Raw genomic sequence first — 18,094 nt, forward strand, 5'->3', positions numbered from 1 at the left:
CACCAGCTTCATAGTGCAGCGGTTTGTACATTTACACAACAGGCGATAGATCCCAAGTTTGAGAATAGGAGGAAACAAATCCCTAAGAAGGTTGTGTCAGGAAGAGCATGTGTTGTATGGAGCCACATCAAAAATGTGGCTCCATCTGCTGTGAGGAAGGTAAGATGTCTGGGAAAAACTACTACTGCTGCCCACAGAGACTACAAAACATATAGCAAATTAAGTTATGAAGCTAATAACTTAAGTTAACAACCAGGGACTTTGATCTATACATACATATGTGTACACACACACACACACACACACACACACACACACACACACACACACACCCCCTCTTCAGTTGTCTCATCAAAAGACCTATGGAGGACTCAGTACAGAACAACCCATGACAGCATTTGCATTATCTAAGCCGCAGCATTTGGTGTAAGCAGCAACAAGTTTGCCACAAAAGAAAAAAGTATCCTCTGTTTTTATTGCCTGCTCTGCCATCTCAAAAAAGGCAAGCATTTTACTGATATTACTTTTGTTAATGAAGCATTTATGAGCCAGGGCCTTTCGAAAGAATGCTCTTCGCGGCTGCATATTGCATAAGCTCAATAACCTCAGGTTCTTGCAATCTATCCTTTAGCGGTACTGTACACTGAGGAGGGAGAAAAAAAATGTCACGAACGGATAATGAGTCACTTATCTTTTATTAACATCTTCAATGTTTACCATTTTTGTTATTCAACTAGAACGTTGACATTATACAGATTTATAAAGGTCTCTACCAAAAACAGTATACGTGTTCTCGTGTACTCTTTATGCTCATATACTAAAAGACTTCAGTTCTGTTTTCAGTACTCTAACATTTACTGTTGTGTAAGTAATCTTTTTTGATGGCATAATACACAACTTAGTAAAGCAGTAAAATGAAGAAACTGTTGTGTGTCACTAGGAATTATCATGATTACTGTAATGATGAGAAATATTTTTTCATTAGCAATGCAACCGCGGCGCATTAATCACCCAAACACCTATATTCATCTTCATTTTCCTCTCAGTCTCCCTGCCTCTCACGCTCTCTCCCCCATCCAGTCCATCTCTTTCTTTTGTTTTCTCACTTATCCACTTAACTCCTACATCTCTCTCCCATCACCCTCTACGCACACTAACATAAAAAGACACATGCACATACACGCGCACACACAAAGCCAAGGGATGGTAATGCAGGGTTAATATGATTGGAAAGCAGCTGATGGTTGTGCACATTCAGGCCAGATTACATTTAATTCGATTGGGTTTCACTCACTAGGATCCCTCCCATTCCTATTTTCCTTTCTGTCCTCCTCCTGAATGTCCTCTTCCTGCTATTGTTTGGCTAGGGGCTGTCAGGTCTAACAAAAAGACAGTAAATTCAGCTTTATAACATCCTTAACCACTCAGATCTGAGCAACTTGCAATGCAAGTTGATGGCATGTTTTTTTTTAAAGAATATAGAAATATTATAGTTGATATCTCTGAACACAAATAGAGAATCCAAATACATTTTGTTTAACTGCACAGAGACAACCTTCTTTGTCATAGCTGTGTATTCAAAAATAATCTACATAGTTTATAAAAAGAAGAGTCCTCTAAAGAGATGGGTCACTTCAGATTTTACAACAGAAGAAAGGAACATTACCATTATCACCTAGCCCAGGGTTTTCAATTTAAAACTCGGCTTTTCAGTCACAGGCTGCTCTTTACAAAGCAGAATAACACCAACATTTACATTATATGTGCTGGCTGGTGAAAGTATTCAGGTGTATTACTGTATATCTGGCTGACAAAATAAAAAATACACTCAAACAAATGGCTGAAAGAAAAAAAAAGAAGAGGAAAAAAACAAACAGGTTAGAAACAAACGGGTAACAGAGTGATAGACAAGCAGGAAGCAGAGTGGGGGGAAAAAGAAATGCTCTTGTCTTCCTGTGTATGTGTTTTTGTCTGGTTCATCTTTATTTTATGTCTCAGTTGGTCCTGCTGGCCACCTCTTCCCATCACTAACCTCAGCTGTCAGACACACACAGACAGCCACATAAAAGCAGTACACATGCAAGAAAGCTTGCACACACCGTTTATATCAGTAAATAAAGTCCGGGGGAGCGAAGGAAGAAAGGTAAGAAAGAATGAAAGAAAGAAAGAAAAGAAAGAAAAAAAAAGAAAAAAAAAAAAGAGGCAGATAAATGACAGTCAACCAGTGTCGTTAACTTTACGAGTGCCCGTTTTCTTTCTACCCTTCACACACTGTCCTTTCTCAACCCTGTAACTAACGACTCTGGAGGAGGCATTGCAGCACCTGCTGCACACATACACACACGGTTTGGGGGGAATGTACAACAGAGGAAATGGGGAGGGTGTGTGTGTGTGTGTGTGTGTGTGTGTGTGTGTGTGTGTGTGTGTGTGTGTGTGTGTGTGTGTGTGTGTGTGTGTGTGTGTGCGCGCGCGTGGGGGGAGCAACTAAACCAACCCCTAAAATAGGATTAAATGGTGGGATTGGGGGTTAAAAAAGAGAGAGAGAGAAGTGAATACAAAGACAGGAGGTGCCAAGGACAAAGTGGAGGGGAGAAGAAAGAAGGGAGAGAATAAGGGAGGGAGGTGTGAAGTGTCACTGCCAGTAGTACCATCTCTCTAATTAGCATAGTGACCTTGGCCCTGTGTAACTGTTATTATATACCCACCCACCCACACACACACACACGGGCTTAGGTGATTTTGTGTTTGCAAAATAAAATAATGCCCTGATATGAATGTTAATATTCAATACTTTCACATTGCTGAATGTTCTTACAGGGCTACACATGCTTTTCACAAAACATTTTGTAGTGCATAAAATGCAGAGAAGCACCGATTCACATATTGGTTAAAAATCAGAGCTTGAATTTAAATCATTCGCTGTACTCTGTGTAATAATGTTAGGGGGATTCAACCTACAGATACTCTTACAAAAAGAAAGCAAGAATGAGGCTGGGAGACAGAAAAACTAACTGTGAGTGAGCTGGCGAGAGCGTGAGGGAGTACAGCTGTAGAAGTAATCATCTTTCAGGTCAACAGTAATTACCAAGAAGACTGAGGAAGTGAGTATAGGACACACGCACATACACACAGTTTCTTGTCTCTTCTCTCATCTTGGCTTGCTGTGTTTTCTTCTCGTCTCATTTATTTCACAACCAAAACATGCACCTGCTACAAAAGAAGATGTCAGTGCAAGCTGCAGGGTTTAATGGATAAAGGTTTCTCGCAGTAAATCCAGTTATATACACACTAGCAGTCTAATCTTGCTTCAACTGTGCTCTAATTAATTCATGGGTGATGTCAGGAAGTTACTGTAATCATGGCTAACACGGACTGCTTACACTGTGACATATACTGCTGCTTCCAGCTCTATTTTAAGCTATTTCCAGCGTCTTGCCCTAAATGCAACCTCTCAGCACAAGCCCCCTACATCTCTTAAATTATCTGACATGCAGCATGATGGTTCCCGTGTTTGGTTTTCCTGCTGCCCATTGATTCGTTTCTGTCGTCTGTCATGTGTATAAACCTGTCTGACATTTCTGATTCGTTGTCTTGACTGACCAAACTGCTGGTTCGGCATTTAAACAAACACGCAGATAACACTAGGGATGGCTATAAGCATTATGTGGTGTAGTCCATTTCTCTTCTGAGCTCCTGTAGGCACAAATGCTTACATCTATGACATATCATCTCGTCTCCCGTGTAGATTTATTTGTCCAACAATGGCTCTTAAAAGTGGTTTTTTATACAACACAACTTTTAACTATTTATACCGTTGCAGAGGAAGTTAAGCAAAACCTAGATCCTGGGATCTGTAGATTCACAATCATGTTTGCCTTTTCCTTTTTTTTAATATAAAGAAAGGAAAAGAGAAAAGATATTTTAAGAACCAGATCCACAGATAAGCAATTTCCATGCTCTTCTTGTCTCTACAGATTCATTTTTTTTTATTCATCCTTCCAAACAAGGTCAATGATATAGTACTTCCTCTCAAAACCTATTCTATCCCCAGTTACTATGTTCAAGTCTCTTCCAATCAGTTTTAAAAGGCAGTAGATCTCATGCTTTTTACTGTATCAGAATATAGTAAGCCTCTGTGCTTCCTGGTAGCTGGGAGTAACTATAAAATAAGAATATAAAGTTGTGAGATATAATTTTTATACTGTATAGGCTGCATAGATCAACACTATGAGACTTTGATACAAGTAGGAAAAATGTACGTAAAGAGCTTCAGGGAGCATCATGAAATATCCCACACCATTTATGTTCTCAATATGGGATTATAAGCCTGCCTTTATTTATCTGAACAATTGCTTTCAACACAGAATATGTTTTCAGATATTTAAACCTAATATGCATATGGCATGCTTGGCTAGATTTATCTTTGCAGATTGGATGCTATGACATTTAAGGCCAGCACTGGCTCAGTAGTGACGCTATCCAAACATCCCGAAACCCCAAAATAGGTAATATTTGTCTTAGATGTTTCATCCCTCTTTAAAACAAGCTGATCATCTCTCTCTCTCTCTCCGCCCTTCACTTTGTTTGAAAGACTCAACTATCTTGCAGATTAGACGCAACATCAAAGCTTACCGTCTCAGCTAGCCTACACAAAATCTCATTGTACTGCTATAAGTTTTCAATTGTCAGTCTCTCTAATTTAAAAAAAAAAAGTTGCTCAACTTACAAAATGTTCAAGGTTAGGCTTGAGATGGAACATCCTCCATCAGTGTTTTAAGACTGTAAGATTTATTTACTGCTCACTGATCTGGGAAAGTTATGTGGGACGTCAGCAGCTCTTCTGCATAATTAGTTCATGAAACTGGAAGAAGTCTGTAATTTCATTTGAAATGGACTCTTTGCCCTCCGTTCCATCCCTCCAGAGAACTCAATCTCCAAGGAGTCGAGGGTTCTCCCCTCTATAACAGCTAAACACATCAACCCTGCTCCTCCCTATCCCAATACCCCCCCACCCACCACCCCTAAGCCGTTACGAACAAAATAAGAGATGGAAGTCTAATGAAAAGAGGTTTAATAGAAGAGCAAGGCAAAGGTGGCTCAAAGGCTTGCTGCTGTTTAATTCAATGGGATGCTCTTGGTGCCTGAAGACTGGCCTATTTTTAATTGCACTCCTCTCTCATTTAGAAAAGGAAGTATGCAGCAATACAGCTTTAATGAATCTGAAAACAAGACAGGCTATTCACTGTCTCTCTGTCTTTCTCTCAGGCAGGATAATGTGATTGTGCTGGTTAGGTCCAAGTTTCGTCACAGCATTGTTGTCCTCTAACATGCACACATGCGCACACTGCAGATTAACCTGCATGCTTTCCTTAAGAGAAAAGAAAGATAGGCGTGTTCCCTGCTACTATGCAGTCTTATAAGATATACTAACATAAGGATATAAATTTAACAAACACCCACTTTCTCTAATCTCATCTGTCTTTCACACACGTTTTTGAAAATAAAACAGAGCATTACTAAAGGGCCACATAAGACCAAAAAGCAAAGAAAGATTGTGGGAATGTAGGAAGGCAGTCAAGCCTTAATCTGCGTCATTTTGTTTGCTTGCCATGAAAAAATTAACTCCAGGACTAATTCGATCAGTAATCTCAAACCGACTCAAGCAAACCTGCACCTGTCAGTCTCGAGTCAACCCAAAAGTATTACTCGCGTGTAAACCAAGCGGTCACGGCAAAAGTTTTGATCATCTCATTTATGTCATCGCAAGCTATTAAAAAAGTAATCTCACCATCTATTATAATCCGTTTTCTTCAGGAGTTACAACACCACCTCATCAACACCAAGTTAATCAGACCACAGACTGGAGCGTGTGACGGAGCTTACCTTTGCCATCTGTGCCTGGACTCCGCTGGCTTTGAGCGAGGCCACAGCCTTCTGAGCTGCTGCAGGGCTGTCGAAGTCCACAAAACCATACCCTGTACACACAACAGAAGTAACACAGATGCAGAAAGTGTCAGGAAGATGGAGGATGGTAAGGAGGAAAGAAAAAAATGATTAAAAAATAATCAGGAATGGGTAAAGTTCTGAATAGTGCTGAGGAAGCTCACTACTGATTTCTATCACAGACCTGAGGCTGTGTTTTCAGTGCATTAATGCAATAAATATGTCGAAATATAGTCAGGTCACGTATTTAATGAAAGCTGCTAGTTCTCCCTTTGAATGCATTTTTGCACAGAAGAAAACTGGTGATACAACAATAACTATACCATGTTTATGATCCATGTTTTTGTAATGATTTTTAGTGTATTTCAGTGCAACACAGCACTGAAATACACTACTAAAAGCTGCTCACTGTACAGTCTCTGTAGATTAGTTATGTGAAAAAGAAAACTTCAACAGCGCTCTGTGCAGGTCTGTGAAAAACCAAGTTCTTCAGTACCTTTCACAGCAACAATTTGAAGCAAACAGTTTCTATATCACCATCAGTCTCTCACATCTCTGGAGGAATTTTGGTCCGGTGTTCTTTACAGTGTCTTTCATTTCACTGTGGTCCACAACTGTTTTAAGGTCCTGCCACAGCATTTCAACCAGGCTGAGGTCTGGACTTTGACTAGACCATTGCATCACCTCGGCTCTTTTCTTTTTCAGTCATTCTGTTGTACATTTGCCACTGTCCTGTTATATGACCCAGTGTCACTTAGGTTTAGCTGATCCACCTCAAAGGAGGGAAGCACCGGGCATCTCACAATACCTTACTGCAATACTTCACTCACAATCCAATGTTATTGTGATTTTTAACAGTTCTTGATATGCTGAGTATTATAGTATCATACGTTTATCACAGTGCCCCAAAGTTTAACTTTGTTAGTATCTGTTTTATCCAAGAAGATAAAGATCTCATTTCAGTTTGTCTCATTTTAGATTGTCAAGCACTGAACCAACACTGTTTTAAAAGCACGCCTTATACGTTGCCATAAGACAGACAGTCTGCTATGGGTCTGATATCAGTCTGTAATTGAATGGGGTCAAGTTGGCAAAAAAAATGCAATGGGTTTCTGATAATATATCAATTACCTGTGATAAACTGAGAATGAGAATCGCATATCTGTTGTTGTCTATGTAGACAGAAATTCATATTTAACAGAAATTTATTTGTCTCCTGGTATTTACACTGTATTGCCATGCAAAATAGCTTGATAATTAATAGATTTTCCCCTGCCCCTAAAAGTCAATATTGAAACTCACAGAAAAGAAATCAAAAACAATGTGCAACAAGGGTTGTTACTGACTATGAAGTAGATTATAGATCACAGGTTATAAATGAAAAATCAACCAAAAAGCTACTGTCCAGCAAATAACTGACATTTGTTATGTTATATAAAATCTGTTGCATCTGTTTTTGTTTGATAAGCTAAAATATGCCAAGCAACATTGGGTGTACAGTTACTACATTTTCAGTTGAGAGAGGATCCTGTAACTTACTGCAGTTTGGGAGAAATTGTCAGGTTTAATAATTTTTTATAATGAAAGTAAAATTCTACATTGAAGAAAAGTGTATTGTATGTGTATGCTGTCAGTTACATTTCTCAGAAAGGAAATTTGAATATGCAAAAAAACAAAAAAGAAAAACTGTATTTAAAAGGTCAAATTTAACATATAGAATAAGAAAGAAAGAATAGAATAAGAAATAAGGTTAAGTAACCCCATGATTCAGAAATCAGAATTATCTTTAAAAAAAGCTGGTATTTCTAATTACTTCCATTGTATTGTATCTGACTTCTCAAACAAAACACTAGAGATACATACATATATTCTTAAGTAATGATCAGTGTTGAATGTCTCTGCAGTATATATAAAAGACAAAAACTCATGCAACATACAATTACTGCAGCATTTGCAACAGCTGAAGTTACCTTTGCTCAAGTCAAATTAATAAGTTAAAAGTAAAATGTACAATGATATCCATTTAATTTGAAGCTCTGTGAATCTAGATTGACTAATGAAGGAGCACACAAAATAATCTAATTTTCTTTTACTGGGTATGGGGCCGAGTTAAGTGAGATGTCAAAAAAAAAAAAAAAAATGGAAAAGGAAAAGGAAAGAAAGACTTCTGTCTGCAGTGTGTCAGACAGCTTGGATGCAATTGCGTGAGGCATATGTGAAGAAAACTGTAAAATGCTTGTGTGAGTGATTTTGACTGTATATCTGTATGAAACATGCATGAAGAGGGGGGGGAAAGGGGGGGGGGGGGGAAGCACAAAAGCCTTGAAATTCCAGCTGTGGTATGGAGTGGGCTGCATGTTAACACAGTTAAATGATCCACATGTCAAAAGCCTCACTTACCACAATCCTAAGTGTAAACATGATAAGAACGCTGGAAACACGCATACGCCTCATCCCTAACATCTGTTGTTGTCTGTCTGTCTGTTCCAGGGTTTGGAAATGCGCTCCATTTTGCTGATAAGCAGATGATATTTTATTGTTCAAAGGCAGCAAGCTGCTTTCACAGCAAGATCTGCACTGCACACAGAAATATTTATACTGTTGCTAATGAGAAACTCATAATTTAGCCTAAATAGGGTTACACAAACACACATTCAAGTTCTTCCTGTGGAACACACACGTGATGTGCACACATTAGCCTCTGTGGCAAACACAGATGGATACACAATATATGCAAGCATGCAAATATCCACGCTACCTACAGCAGTACTGACTGCTTTTTAAATCTATATTTATTTAATTAGTGCCACTCTGAAACAGTTCCACTAATTGAGATTGCGCACAGTATTTGTCAGCTGTGCATTAGGGATGCTTTCATTTTATTCCAGGGAATGTTGAAAAGTTCCATATCAGTTCTCACACTAACTATAATGGGTGCTGCTTAATTTTGGAGTGTCCATTTAATTAGTGGGGGGAGGAAACCCAAAGCAGATGTGAAACTGGTTAAGTCAGTCACCACTAATCCAAATCTGAGACCCTTTGTTCGACAGCACATCTTCAGCGTCATCAGCATAGCACAGCTGTGTTGATATAACTGGAGCTTCAATGGGCAGAAATGACAACATTTGTAAATCAGAGCTGTGTGTAAAATGATTTCACTCACTAGTTTTCTGATTAACTTAGATCTGAACACCAGTGAGTTATTATACAACATCTTTACTTTAAGCCTTCACTGTGACGTTAACCGCACGTCCATGACTGTGATGCTTTTGTGCTGACAAAATGTGTCCAGAAAGACAAACACCTGCCTGAACACTCACGCATATCGAGGCCTGATAAAATCATGGAAACACGACTCCTTCAAATTGAATTCATTTATTGTAGCGCAGTTATCGAGATCTTTTTAAAAAAAATCTCATTTGTGTAATAATTAAAAATGAAATTCATTAGGTTTGTCTATTATCACAGCAGCAGGTAGCTCCACAGTATACCAGATCTATATAAAAACCCACTATTAGTAAAGTGTGGTCTTAAAAGCCTTTTGGACCCATCTGCGATAATATATTAAAAAAAATGTTACTATTTGTGTCACATAATTTACAGAATCATTGCAGCAAACCCTGTGAAAAACTGAGAAAAAAGAATAAGTTATTATACATAAGAAAAATTGTGTTTTTAGTGCCAATTAAGCTGGTGTTAATGATTACATCTAATTCCTGTTTCTTGCATTAATATGATATTTACATTTGATTTCTTAACCTATATATTATGTTTTATATATAATCTATGTATTATGAACTAGTATATTAAGTAAAGTTATGGTAGTAACATTAAACAGAGTTAAAAGAAAGCAACTTGGGTGTAATCATATTTACAGCATTCAAATACCAGACTGATCTGTAATGTAACCAACAGTCACTCCTTGAAGCCGTTCTGTTTACAGTGACTTACTGATCAGAGGCTCATATCCAACACGTTCTTGTGCTAAAGTAGCACAAGAGTGTGTCTCAGGAGCCTTGTACGCGCTCTGTAAATAAAATACTGAGTTGTAGCTGTTGGCGTGTAATCTTGCTCTGCCTTGCACATTTAAGTTGGTCCTTACATCTAAAGACCTCAGGGAATTAGTGTGCATTTTATTCTCCTAGCACAGGTGTGTGTTGCTCAGCCCTGGCACCATTCACTCTCCTTTAAGCAAGAATGATGGAGACAGTTTTTTTTTTCCTCAAAGTGCTCATCTCACTGACTGGTTAGGTTTGACAAAACATCAGCCTTGAAGAGAATGTGCCATTTGTTTTGAATCTATTCATCACTCAAGGAGAGTTCTGTTTTCTGAACATCTATTTGGCCTTCTCTCCAGCGAGGTCTGAGGTCAAGTATCAGTGACAGAGTGCACCCTAGAAGCTGGTAGGGATTCATTGTCTTCCTCAAGGACACTTCAGAAGCCTGGACGCTTGTTGAATTGACGAGCATATGCCTGCCTTTCAAGCTGATGGACAGTTCTGCTGGTGAATACAACAAACTTCTGTCCACTTTGTAATTTGTAAATCATACAATACAGTCATGGTAAAAAGAAAGTACCCACCCCCCCCCCACCCCCCAAAAAGAGCATCTCAATTCTAAGGTTTTTACATAGCAGGTTTAACATATTAAACTGTGTTGTTACCTAAGTAATAACCTAAGTAAAAATGACTCTGGTAGAATAACAGTTACTTGACTAACTTGAAGTAATCCTTTTCTGTACTAGTCTCTTGCATATTTCTGGAGGAATACAGTTTCAGGTTGAGGTCTGGACTTCCACTTCTCCACGGAAAAACCTTTTCTTTTTCAGATATTCTGTTGTAGATTTGTTGGTGTCTTTTGTATGACCCAATTTGGAACAAGCTTAAGCTGTTGGACATTTGACCTCACATTAATATCTTGAATATTTTGTTATACAAATGTTTATGGTTGACACAGTGGCTGCAAAACAAACCCAAATCACCACCACTGTGCTTGACAGCTGGTATGAGGCGTTAGTAGTCATATGATGTTCTTGATTTTTGCCCAAACAAATTATTATGGCCAAAGGTCTCCACTTTGACTTTAACATGCTAACTGAGGCCTGTAGAGACTGAGATGCAGCTCTTGGGTTTTTTGCAGTTTCTATCAGAATTGCACAGTCTGAGGTGAATAGGGGTGCATTCGGCAGGTCCACTCCTAGGAAGATTGGTGACTCTGTTGAATATTTTCCACTTGTAAATTTTTCTCACTGAAGATTAATGGATGTCAAATTGTCTGGATAATTCCCAGATTGCGCGCGCGCGCGCACACACACACACACACACACACACACACACACACACACAGATCTGAATGCTCCAGACCAGCAAACTACTTTTATAGGTGTGCTCTCACTTACTGATGATCACATGATCAATTCCAAATGATTGTTTAGTCTTAGTTTCTCTTAATGAAAGCAGCATTTTGGTTTAGGTTTTTGTTAAATAATTACATGGTGTAAGGACCATGTTATTTTTACTATGTCCTGAGATGCCAAATCTTAACTGAAAGACTGTGTGCTTTCTATTCAAACAAAATGTGAATGTGATTGAACACATGTTATAAGTCTACATAACAAAAATTGAAAATCTAAAACATTTAATCATTCATGTTTGTGCACTTGACCCTCTCCTCTGTGGTCACTCCAACAAATATTCCACTTGTGATAATACAAAAAGTGATAAAGTGCACACAAACATGCACAAATGATTCATAGACACCGATGGAAGGACAGATAAATATGAGCATGAACACACAAACACCACTAGATTCAATCCAATCTCCTGAGCTCCTGGCCTTGGTTAGCATATTCTAATGGCCCGAGTACACAAGGAAACACAAGGAACTCAAAGAAAGAGACGAAGCAATGGAGGAATTTGGGGGTTGCAGTGAGATGGGAACAGAGGGCAAGCGAGAGGCACAGGCAGACTGAATTTTAAGGGAGGGGGGGATTCTACTGGAGACACAGAGACAGTGAGAGGGAGGGTGCTTGCTTTAGGAAATGGAAGTCCTTTACAATCTAGTGGTTTCCTCTCCCTTCCTCTATCCTGTGCAGCATACACTCTCCCTCCCTCAGAGATCCCGCTAACAACAAAACTGCCAGTGTATTTAACACCGAGCTCCCAACAAAGCATAGGACTCTACAAACATAATACTTTTATTTCAGAGAATAAAGTAAAACTTTTATTTTCTTTGTTTACTTAATTAAACAGTAATTCTAAAAACAGTGCATCTCATTTCATGGCATCAAACAATATATTTACATTGCCCTGAAGACGAAACATCAATTTTTCAGGGATAAAGACCAAGAAAAACATCACAGAAACTGAGATCACATGGTTCCCGCATGACAGCAAAAGTATGCAAACCAATCGAACTGTGCGTCTCCTCGGACTGCAGGGGAAGATGGCTTTATTTATGTACCTGTCTCTTTGACTACATTTTTCATGCTTTCTGGCTCTCTGCATAGTCTTCCTGAAAAGAAAAGGCTGTCTGCTAAATCATCAGTTTCAAAGGGTCTCCTTCCTTTTCTGTCAGCCCCAGTTTATTTTTACCCCGTCCCTCCACCTCTCTGTGCCTCCACCCATCCATCCCTCCCTTTCCAAGAGAGCTCTCTGTGCCAATTTGTACTCTCTTAGTCACGCTAAGCACTTATCTTGTCCCTACTGAATGCCTTTGCAATCAAACCAACACTTATCCGGTTGTAAGGCACTCTAATGGCCGACTGATAATGAAACTCCTTCATTGTGAGTTAACAACTGGCTAAAAGATGTATGAAGTCTACATCACAAGCAGCGAAATTGCTGATGAGAGCCACAGCCTGTAATCGCCTATGCTGCTGCAGCTAGTGTATTATGGTAGACTGTGCATTAAATATTGTGCATCAGTTCATAGCTTGTTGTACAGCGATTGCAAAGTTTCTCTCATGTTTAGTTTCCCTAGTCATGTCTGCAATATAACTAGGACAGGGTGGCAAGTTTTCAAATGTAATTTTTATTTATTCATTTTTTACAAGGAACAAAGACACCAGCTTCGTGTATGCTCTTACCTCCCATGCTGACTATTACAGGCAACGAGCTGCGTGAACTTTTCTCTGGATTGATTAGTCAACAGTGCCAAACAAAATGTGAGTGAATGTGATTAAAACAAGCTGTCAATTTGTCTTCTTTGGTCTGAAGCCATTAACTGACGTTGCAAAAAATCGAACAGCTTGCAGACTGTTAAGTCACAGTCTGACTTTTATTCTTATTAGAATAAAATTTTATTCACTAAACTTTTTATCTGACTTGAAATTGAACCCAGAAGAGAAATAAAAGTCTGTGCAGTTACAAATTCTGGACTCTAAATATAAAACCCACATAGTAATAGGGTCCAACCTCAGCCACTTCATTAGGTACACCTTATTAGTAGTGGGAAGGCCAGTTTGCCTTTATAAATGCATCCATTCTTCACTGGGACAGATTCAACAATGTGCTGGAAATATTCTACAGAGATGTGATAGCCCCACACAGTTGCTGCAGATTGGTTGGCTGCACATCCATGATACAAATCTCCCACTCCATCACATCCCAAAGCTGCTCTATTGGATTGAGATCTGGTGACTGTGGAGGCCATTTGAGCACAATGAAGTCATTGCCATCTTCAAGAAACCAGTTTGAGATGATTTGAGCTTTGTGACATATCACATTACCCAGCGGGAAGCATCCATCAGCAGATGGGTATATTGTGGTCATAAAGGAATGGGGCATAGTCAGCAACAATACTCCGGTAGACTGTGGCACTGAAATGACTGTCACTTGGTACTAAGGTGCCCAACGTGTGCCAAGAAGATATCTTCAACTCCATCACACCACCAACAACTAATCTGAACGGTTGATACGAGGCAGAATGGATCCATGCTTTCATGTTGTTTATGCCAAATTCTGACCACATCCCCTAAATGTCAAAGCAGAAATCGAGAGTATTCAGGCAACATCTTTCCAATCTTCTATTTGTTTAAAATGTAACCTGAGTTTCTGTTCTTTCCTGACAGGAGTGGTGCATACCCATATGGAAAAGATATATATAAATCTTATAAAGTTTTTATCTGTCTTGTATGAAACTTGTATGAAAAGCATACAAGAGTGAAAACACATAAAATCCCTTGAAAAATCATATAATGAAACTTGTATGTTTTGTATACTTACTAAAAATATATATATGAAAGTAATGAGAAAGTGGCCACTTTCATGAGTAAATCATGTAAGGCTTATATGATTTATACATGAGTAAATCATATATGTTTTTACTATTTCTTTTCCATATGGGTAGTGTGGTCTTCTTGCACATCTGCTTTAACATTCAATGTGTTGTTTTAGGTTTAGGCTGCCTGTCTATTAGCTCAATATCTGGCTATTTTCTCTCTTTTAGACTGCTTGCTAGAAACCTTAAAGACAACTGAATGGAAATTCCTAGAAAACCTGTCTGAACAACAACACGACACTTAAATCACGTTTCTCCCTTTTCTTCGTAAAGCATCTTTGGGTCCAATTTCAGCAGATTGTTTTGACCACGTCTACATGCATAAATGCATAGAGGTGCTGCCATGTGATTGACCGATTGGATACGAGTTGATTAGCAGATGCACAGGTATATTTAATGAAGTGCCAATGAGTCAAAATTGACACCATGTGGCATTAATCTTAGTCTTTTATTTTATTTATTGCAAAGAAAAGTCAATACATAACTGTTCATTTAATCATTTTTTATCTTCCCATGTGGTTGTTTAAAACCCAAGTCACAAACATATTGTATTAGCCGAAACAGCTTTTCCACAATGTTTTTATAATAGGTGTAAATCTATATTGTGGACTACTTTCTACCATGGATTGATACATAGCCGATGTATTTGAGCACCAGATGTGCACAGGTTGGAAACAGAGTGTCAGCATCCATTAGAGAGATCTCACCCAATATCGTGGCTCACTGACGTGCTCCTAACAGCATTTTTATACAAAAGTACAGCACTGGTAAACACTAATAAGCTTTAGACTTTCAAATAAACTGTGTTTGCCTGGGATTGGTGAACAATGAAACCATATCATCACCCATATCCAGGAAATATAATTGAAAGCAGAAATTACGTTCATTTTCCATTTAATTTGTAAGCACTCGTGCAGTACGATCAAAAATGATAACTTTTCCATACTATAAAGAAGCATGAACACGAAGACATAATTGGCAGACATCACAATTATGAACTGGAGGCCATACTGAAACAGGTTTTGAAAAACTCATTTCACAAAACACCAATGACAAAAATTAATGAGCCGAGAAAGAATAACTGATAACTATCACTGGACTTATAGAATTTTCTTCCCTTCCTTTGGCTGTGCTGTAAAGCAGTCAGGAAAGGCATTTTAATATGCGCTCAAGACTCCCAAGCCATATTTGATTATGTGATGGTGAAGCAGGTAGCAGCAAGATGAAGTTTAAGATTTACATAACTAGCCAATTAGAAAGATTCAAGATAATGAGCGAAGTAAAAGACTTTCCAGAGGAGCCTTACTGAGATTTGGTTTTCCCATTATTATGTTAAGACAAGCAGGAGTGGAATCAAAATATTTTATCCTAAGTAATCAGCACAGATGAAGACTTAAAATTCACATTAACATTTCTCCTATCAGAACCAATCAGTCTGGGTTTTCCTTCACTCACACCGTCCAACCTGAAACTGTGATTACAGGACCTTTGTGCTGTTGTCCTAAACCGTGTCAGGATACCTTTGAGTACAGCTCTGACAGATGAGCAGCAATCATTCTGAACGCACGCTCTTGTGTGCCTCTTCAAAACAGACGACTACAATCATATTGATTAGTGCTTTGTTCAGACCACTCTAACAATCAAGCAGACCCTCATCAGAGGACACTTGAGTGAGCCCCGTTTACCGCAGAGACGATTTGAAACATATTGTGTCTATTGTCTGGTGTTCCCCATCCTGATTTTGCATACGACAACAATACCAACAGCTTGCTTTCAAAATGCGCTCAACTCTGAGTATCATTAGAGAGCAATCCTGAAATCATCATCACGGTGAAGTTAAGCAAAATAGAGATTCTCTAGAAGTGCATTATTACGATAGATTAAAGGATAACATGGCCTTTATAGTCAGCGGCCGTGTGTTCTCCAACACATGGACTTACACTGTCGGTGTTTAAGTAAAGGAAATGGTCTCTATAAATAAAAAGACTTAAATATCAAATCAAGACCTGAGGTTGTGAAGTAGAGTGCAGATACTGCATCCTTGCAGAAACAAGTAGAATGAAACTCACTCACCTTTGCACTGATTGGTGTTTTTGTCCAAGATGGCCTTTGTAGAGACAATTTTCCCATATCTGCAAAACAAAAACAACAACAATGTAACATTCTGATTTGCTGCTGGCCCATTTTTAACATCTGGATCAATATTAGTTATTTGAGTCTTGGGTAAATATTTAGCTGTGCTGCAGGCAGAGCTGCAGGGTTATAATTCTGGTCTATCGTTGAGTCACAAGTTTGGTCCAGTCAAAGGAAACAACGCAGTGATGGACTACCACAAAATATGTACACGAAATGGTCACCACAGGATGACTTGCGTCAGAATTATTAACAAGATAGACACACAACCTCCATCCAGCAGATGGAGGAACAAAAAGTCCGTCCCTCCATCTGCTCCCTCTACCAACTTTTAATGTCTCCTGTCCGATTCACCACCTTACTCTCTTATGTTTGACACCTCTGCCTCTCTCTTTGTCTACTTCCTTATTTTCCCCCCACATCCCACTTCTATTCTCGAGCTTTCTGTTCTTGGGTTCTCAGAAAGAAGTTAATAATGTTTCTTATCAGACCAGTCTTTTAGTGCTCAAGGAAAGAGGAGAAAGAAACAGACAAAACCCAGAAAGAGGCTGGGAAGGTATGAAGAGAGAGGATAACAGAGACAGAAAGGAAGGTAGAGTCAGAAAAAGACGAAGACAGAAAGCTTGAATTGTTGAGATCAGCCTGGATCACTGCCTGGCTTTGTGGATGAGACTTTTAATTAATGTTTTCACACTGGTGCACAATGACTGACTGGCTGGCTGAGTGACTATCAAACAGATTGACACTCTGCCCGACAAGCTCGCTGACTGGCTAGCAGACTGGCTGATAGCCCCAGGTAAAGGATGGAAGTATATTCCCTCTTCTGTTTGAGAGATGGGAAGAAAAAAAAAAAAAAAGGGAAACAATGAAGGTAGAAGCAAAAACAACTCAATGAGAAAACAATGCAGAAGCTTCCTACTAGCAAAGGAGGTGAGAAAAGCAGCGGAAGGGTTGGAGAGACTAAGGAATGTGAAATAGACAAGGAGAGGGAGAGCAGTCAGTCAAAAGATAAAAAGATACTCAAGGCGAGCAGGAAGTGAGATAGTCCGGGGGAGATGGAGAGATAGTAAGAGGTGTTTAATAAAGAAGAGATCATTTAGTTGTCAGCATCAGGAGAGTCTCTGTCAGCCAACTCTGTCATTAAGAAGAAGAGAACCGAGTCTAGCTCGCCTGACAGCCTCATATCAAACTCTATTGGGACAGGAAAAAAGGCTTTAAAGGACTGCTATCACACCTAACATGACAGATGAGCAGCGTATGATCTCGCAATTGGCAGAGAGAAAAATCACTGTTTTTGTCAAAAATCAAACATTTGAACAACACTCAGTTTTCACACATTTTCATTCCTGCAATTTAAATCTATATCTGAATGGTATTTACAAACCCGCTGATTGTGATGGGCTGAAATCAAATCTGTTTGGCTGATACCATTTCTTTCCCAAAAGTCATAGCTGGTGGTAAATAAGGTCTTTGGCCTGCGGCTGGTGGAGCCAGCCAACGGCTGCAGACGTGAAAAACACTCTGAAGAAAACAAGGCTAATCGCCCACACGTATACGCAACGGCACAGATCAAAAAGAAAAGAAAAAACCTACACCAAAGCAGTAATCACACACACACTACACACACCATCTGGCAATAGCAAGACCAACTCTCAGTGACTTCTACATCAGCATGACTCAAGTGCATGTGACCGAACACTTGAGCATGCAAATACTTGTGTAGGTGTAATTACGTGTG

General features: G+C 39.1%; 1 protein-coding gene across 7 annotated transcripts in view; it reads right to left on the minus strand.

The window, feature by feature from the left end:
• LOC308406293 (RNA-binding motif, single-stranded-interacting protein 3-like) overlaps nt 1–18,094 on the minus strand; it is a 164,353-nt gene that overhangs the window by 57,162 nt on the left and 89,097 nt on the right. For all 7 annotated transcript variants that reach the window (XM_080897216.1, XM_080897214.1, XM_080897215.1 and 4 more), the window contains 2 exons: nt 16,297–16,355; nt 5,884–5,975 (listed from right to left, as the gene is read on the minus strand). In XM_080897216.1, coding sequence (XP_080753342.1) covers nt 5,884–5,975; nt 16,297–16,355 — 151 coding nt within the window. The remainder of the gene's footprint in view (nt 1–5,883; nt 5,976–16,296; nt 16,356–18,094) is intronic.

The sequence above is a fragment of the Rhamphochromis sp. 'chilingali' genome (assembly GCF_963969265.1).
Source record: "Rhamphochromis sp. 'chilingali' genome assembly, chromosome: 11".
In the NCBI taxonomy this organism is placed as follows: Eukaryota; Metazoa; Chordata; class Actinopteri; order Cichliformes; family Cichlidae; genus Rhamphochromis; species Rhamphochromis sp. 'chilingali'.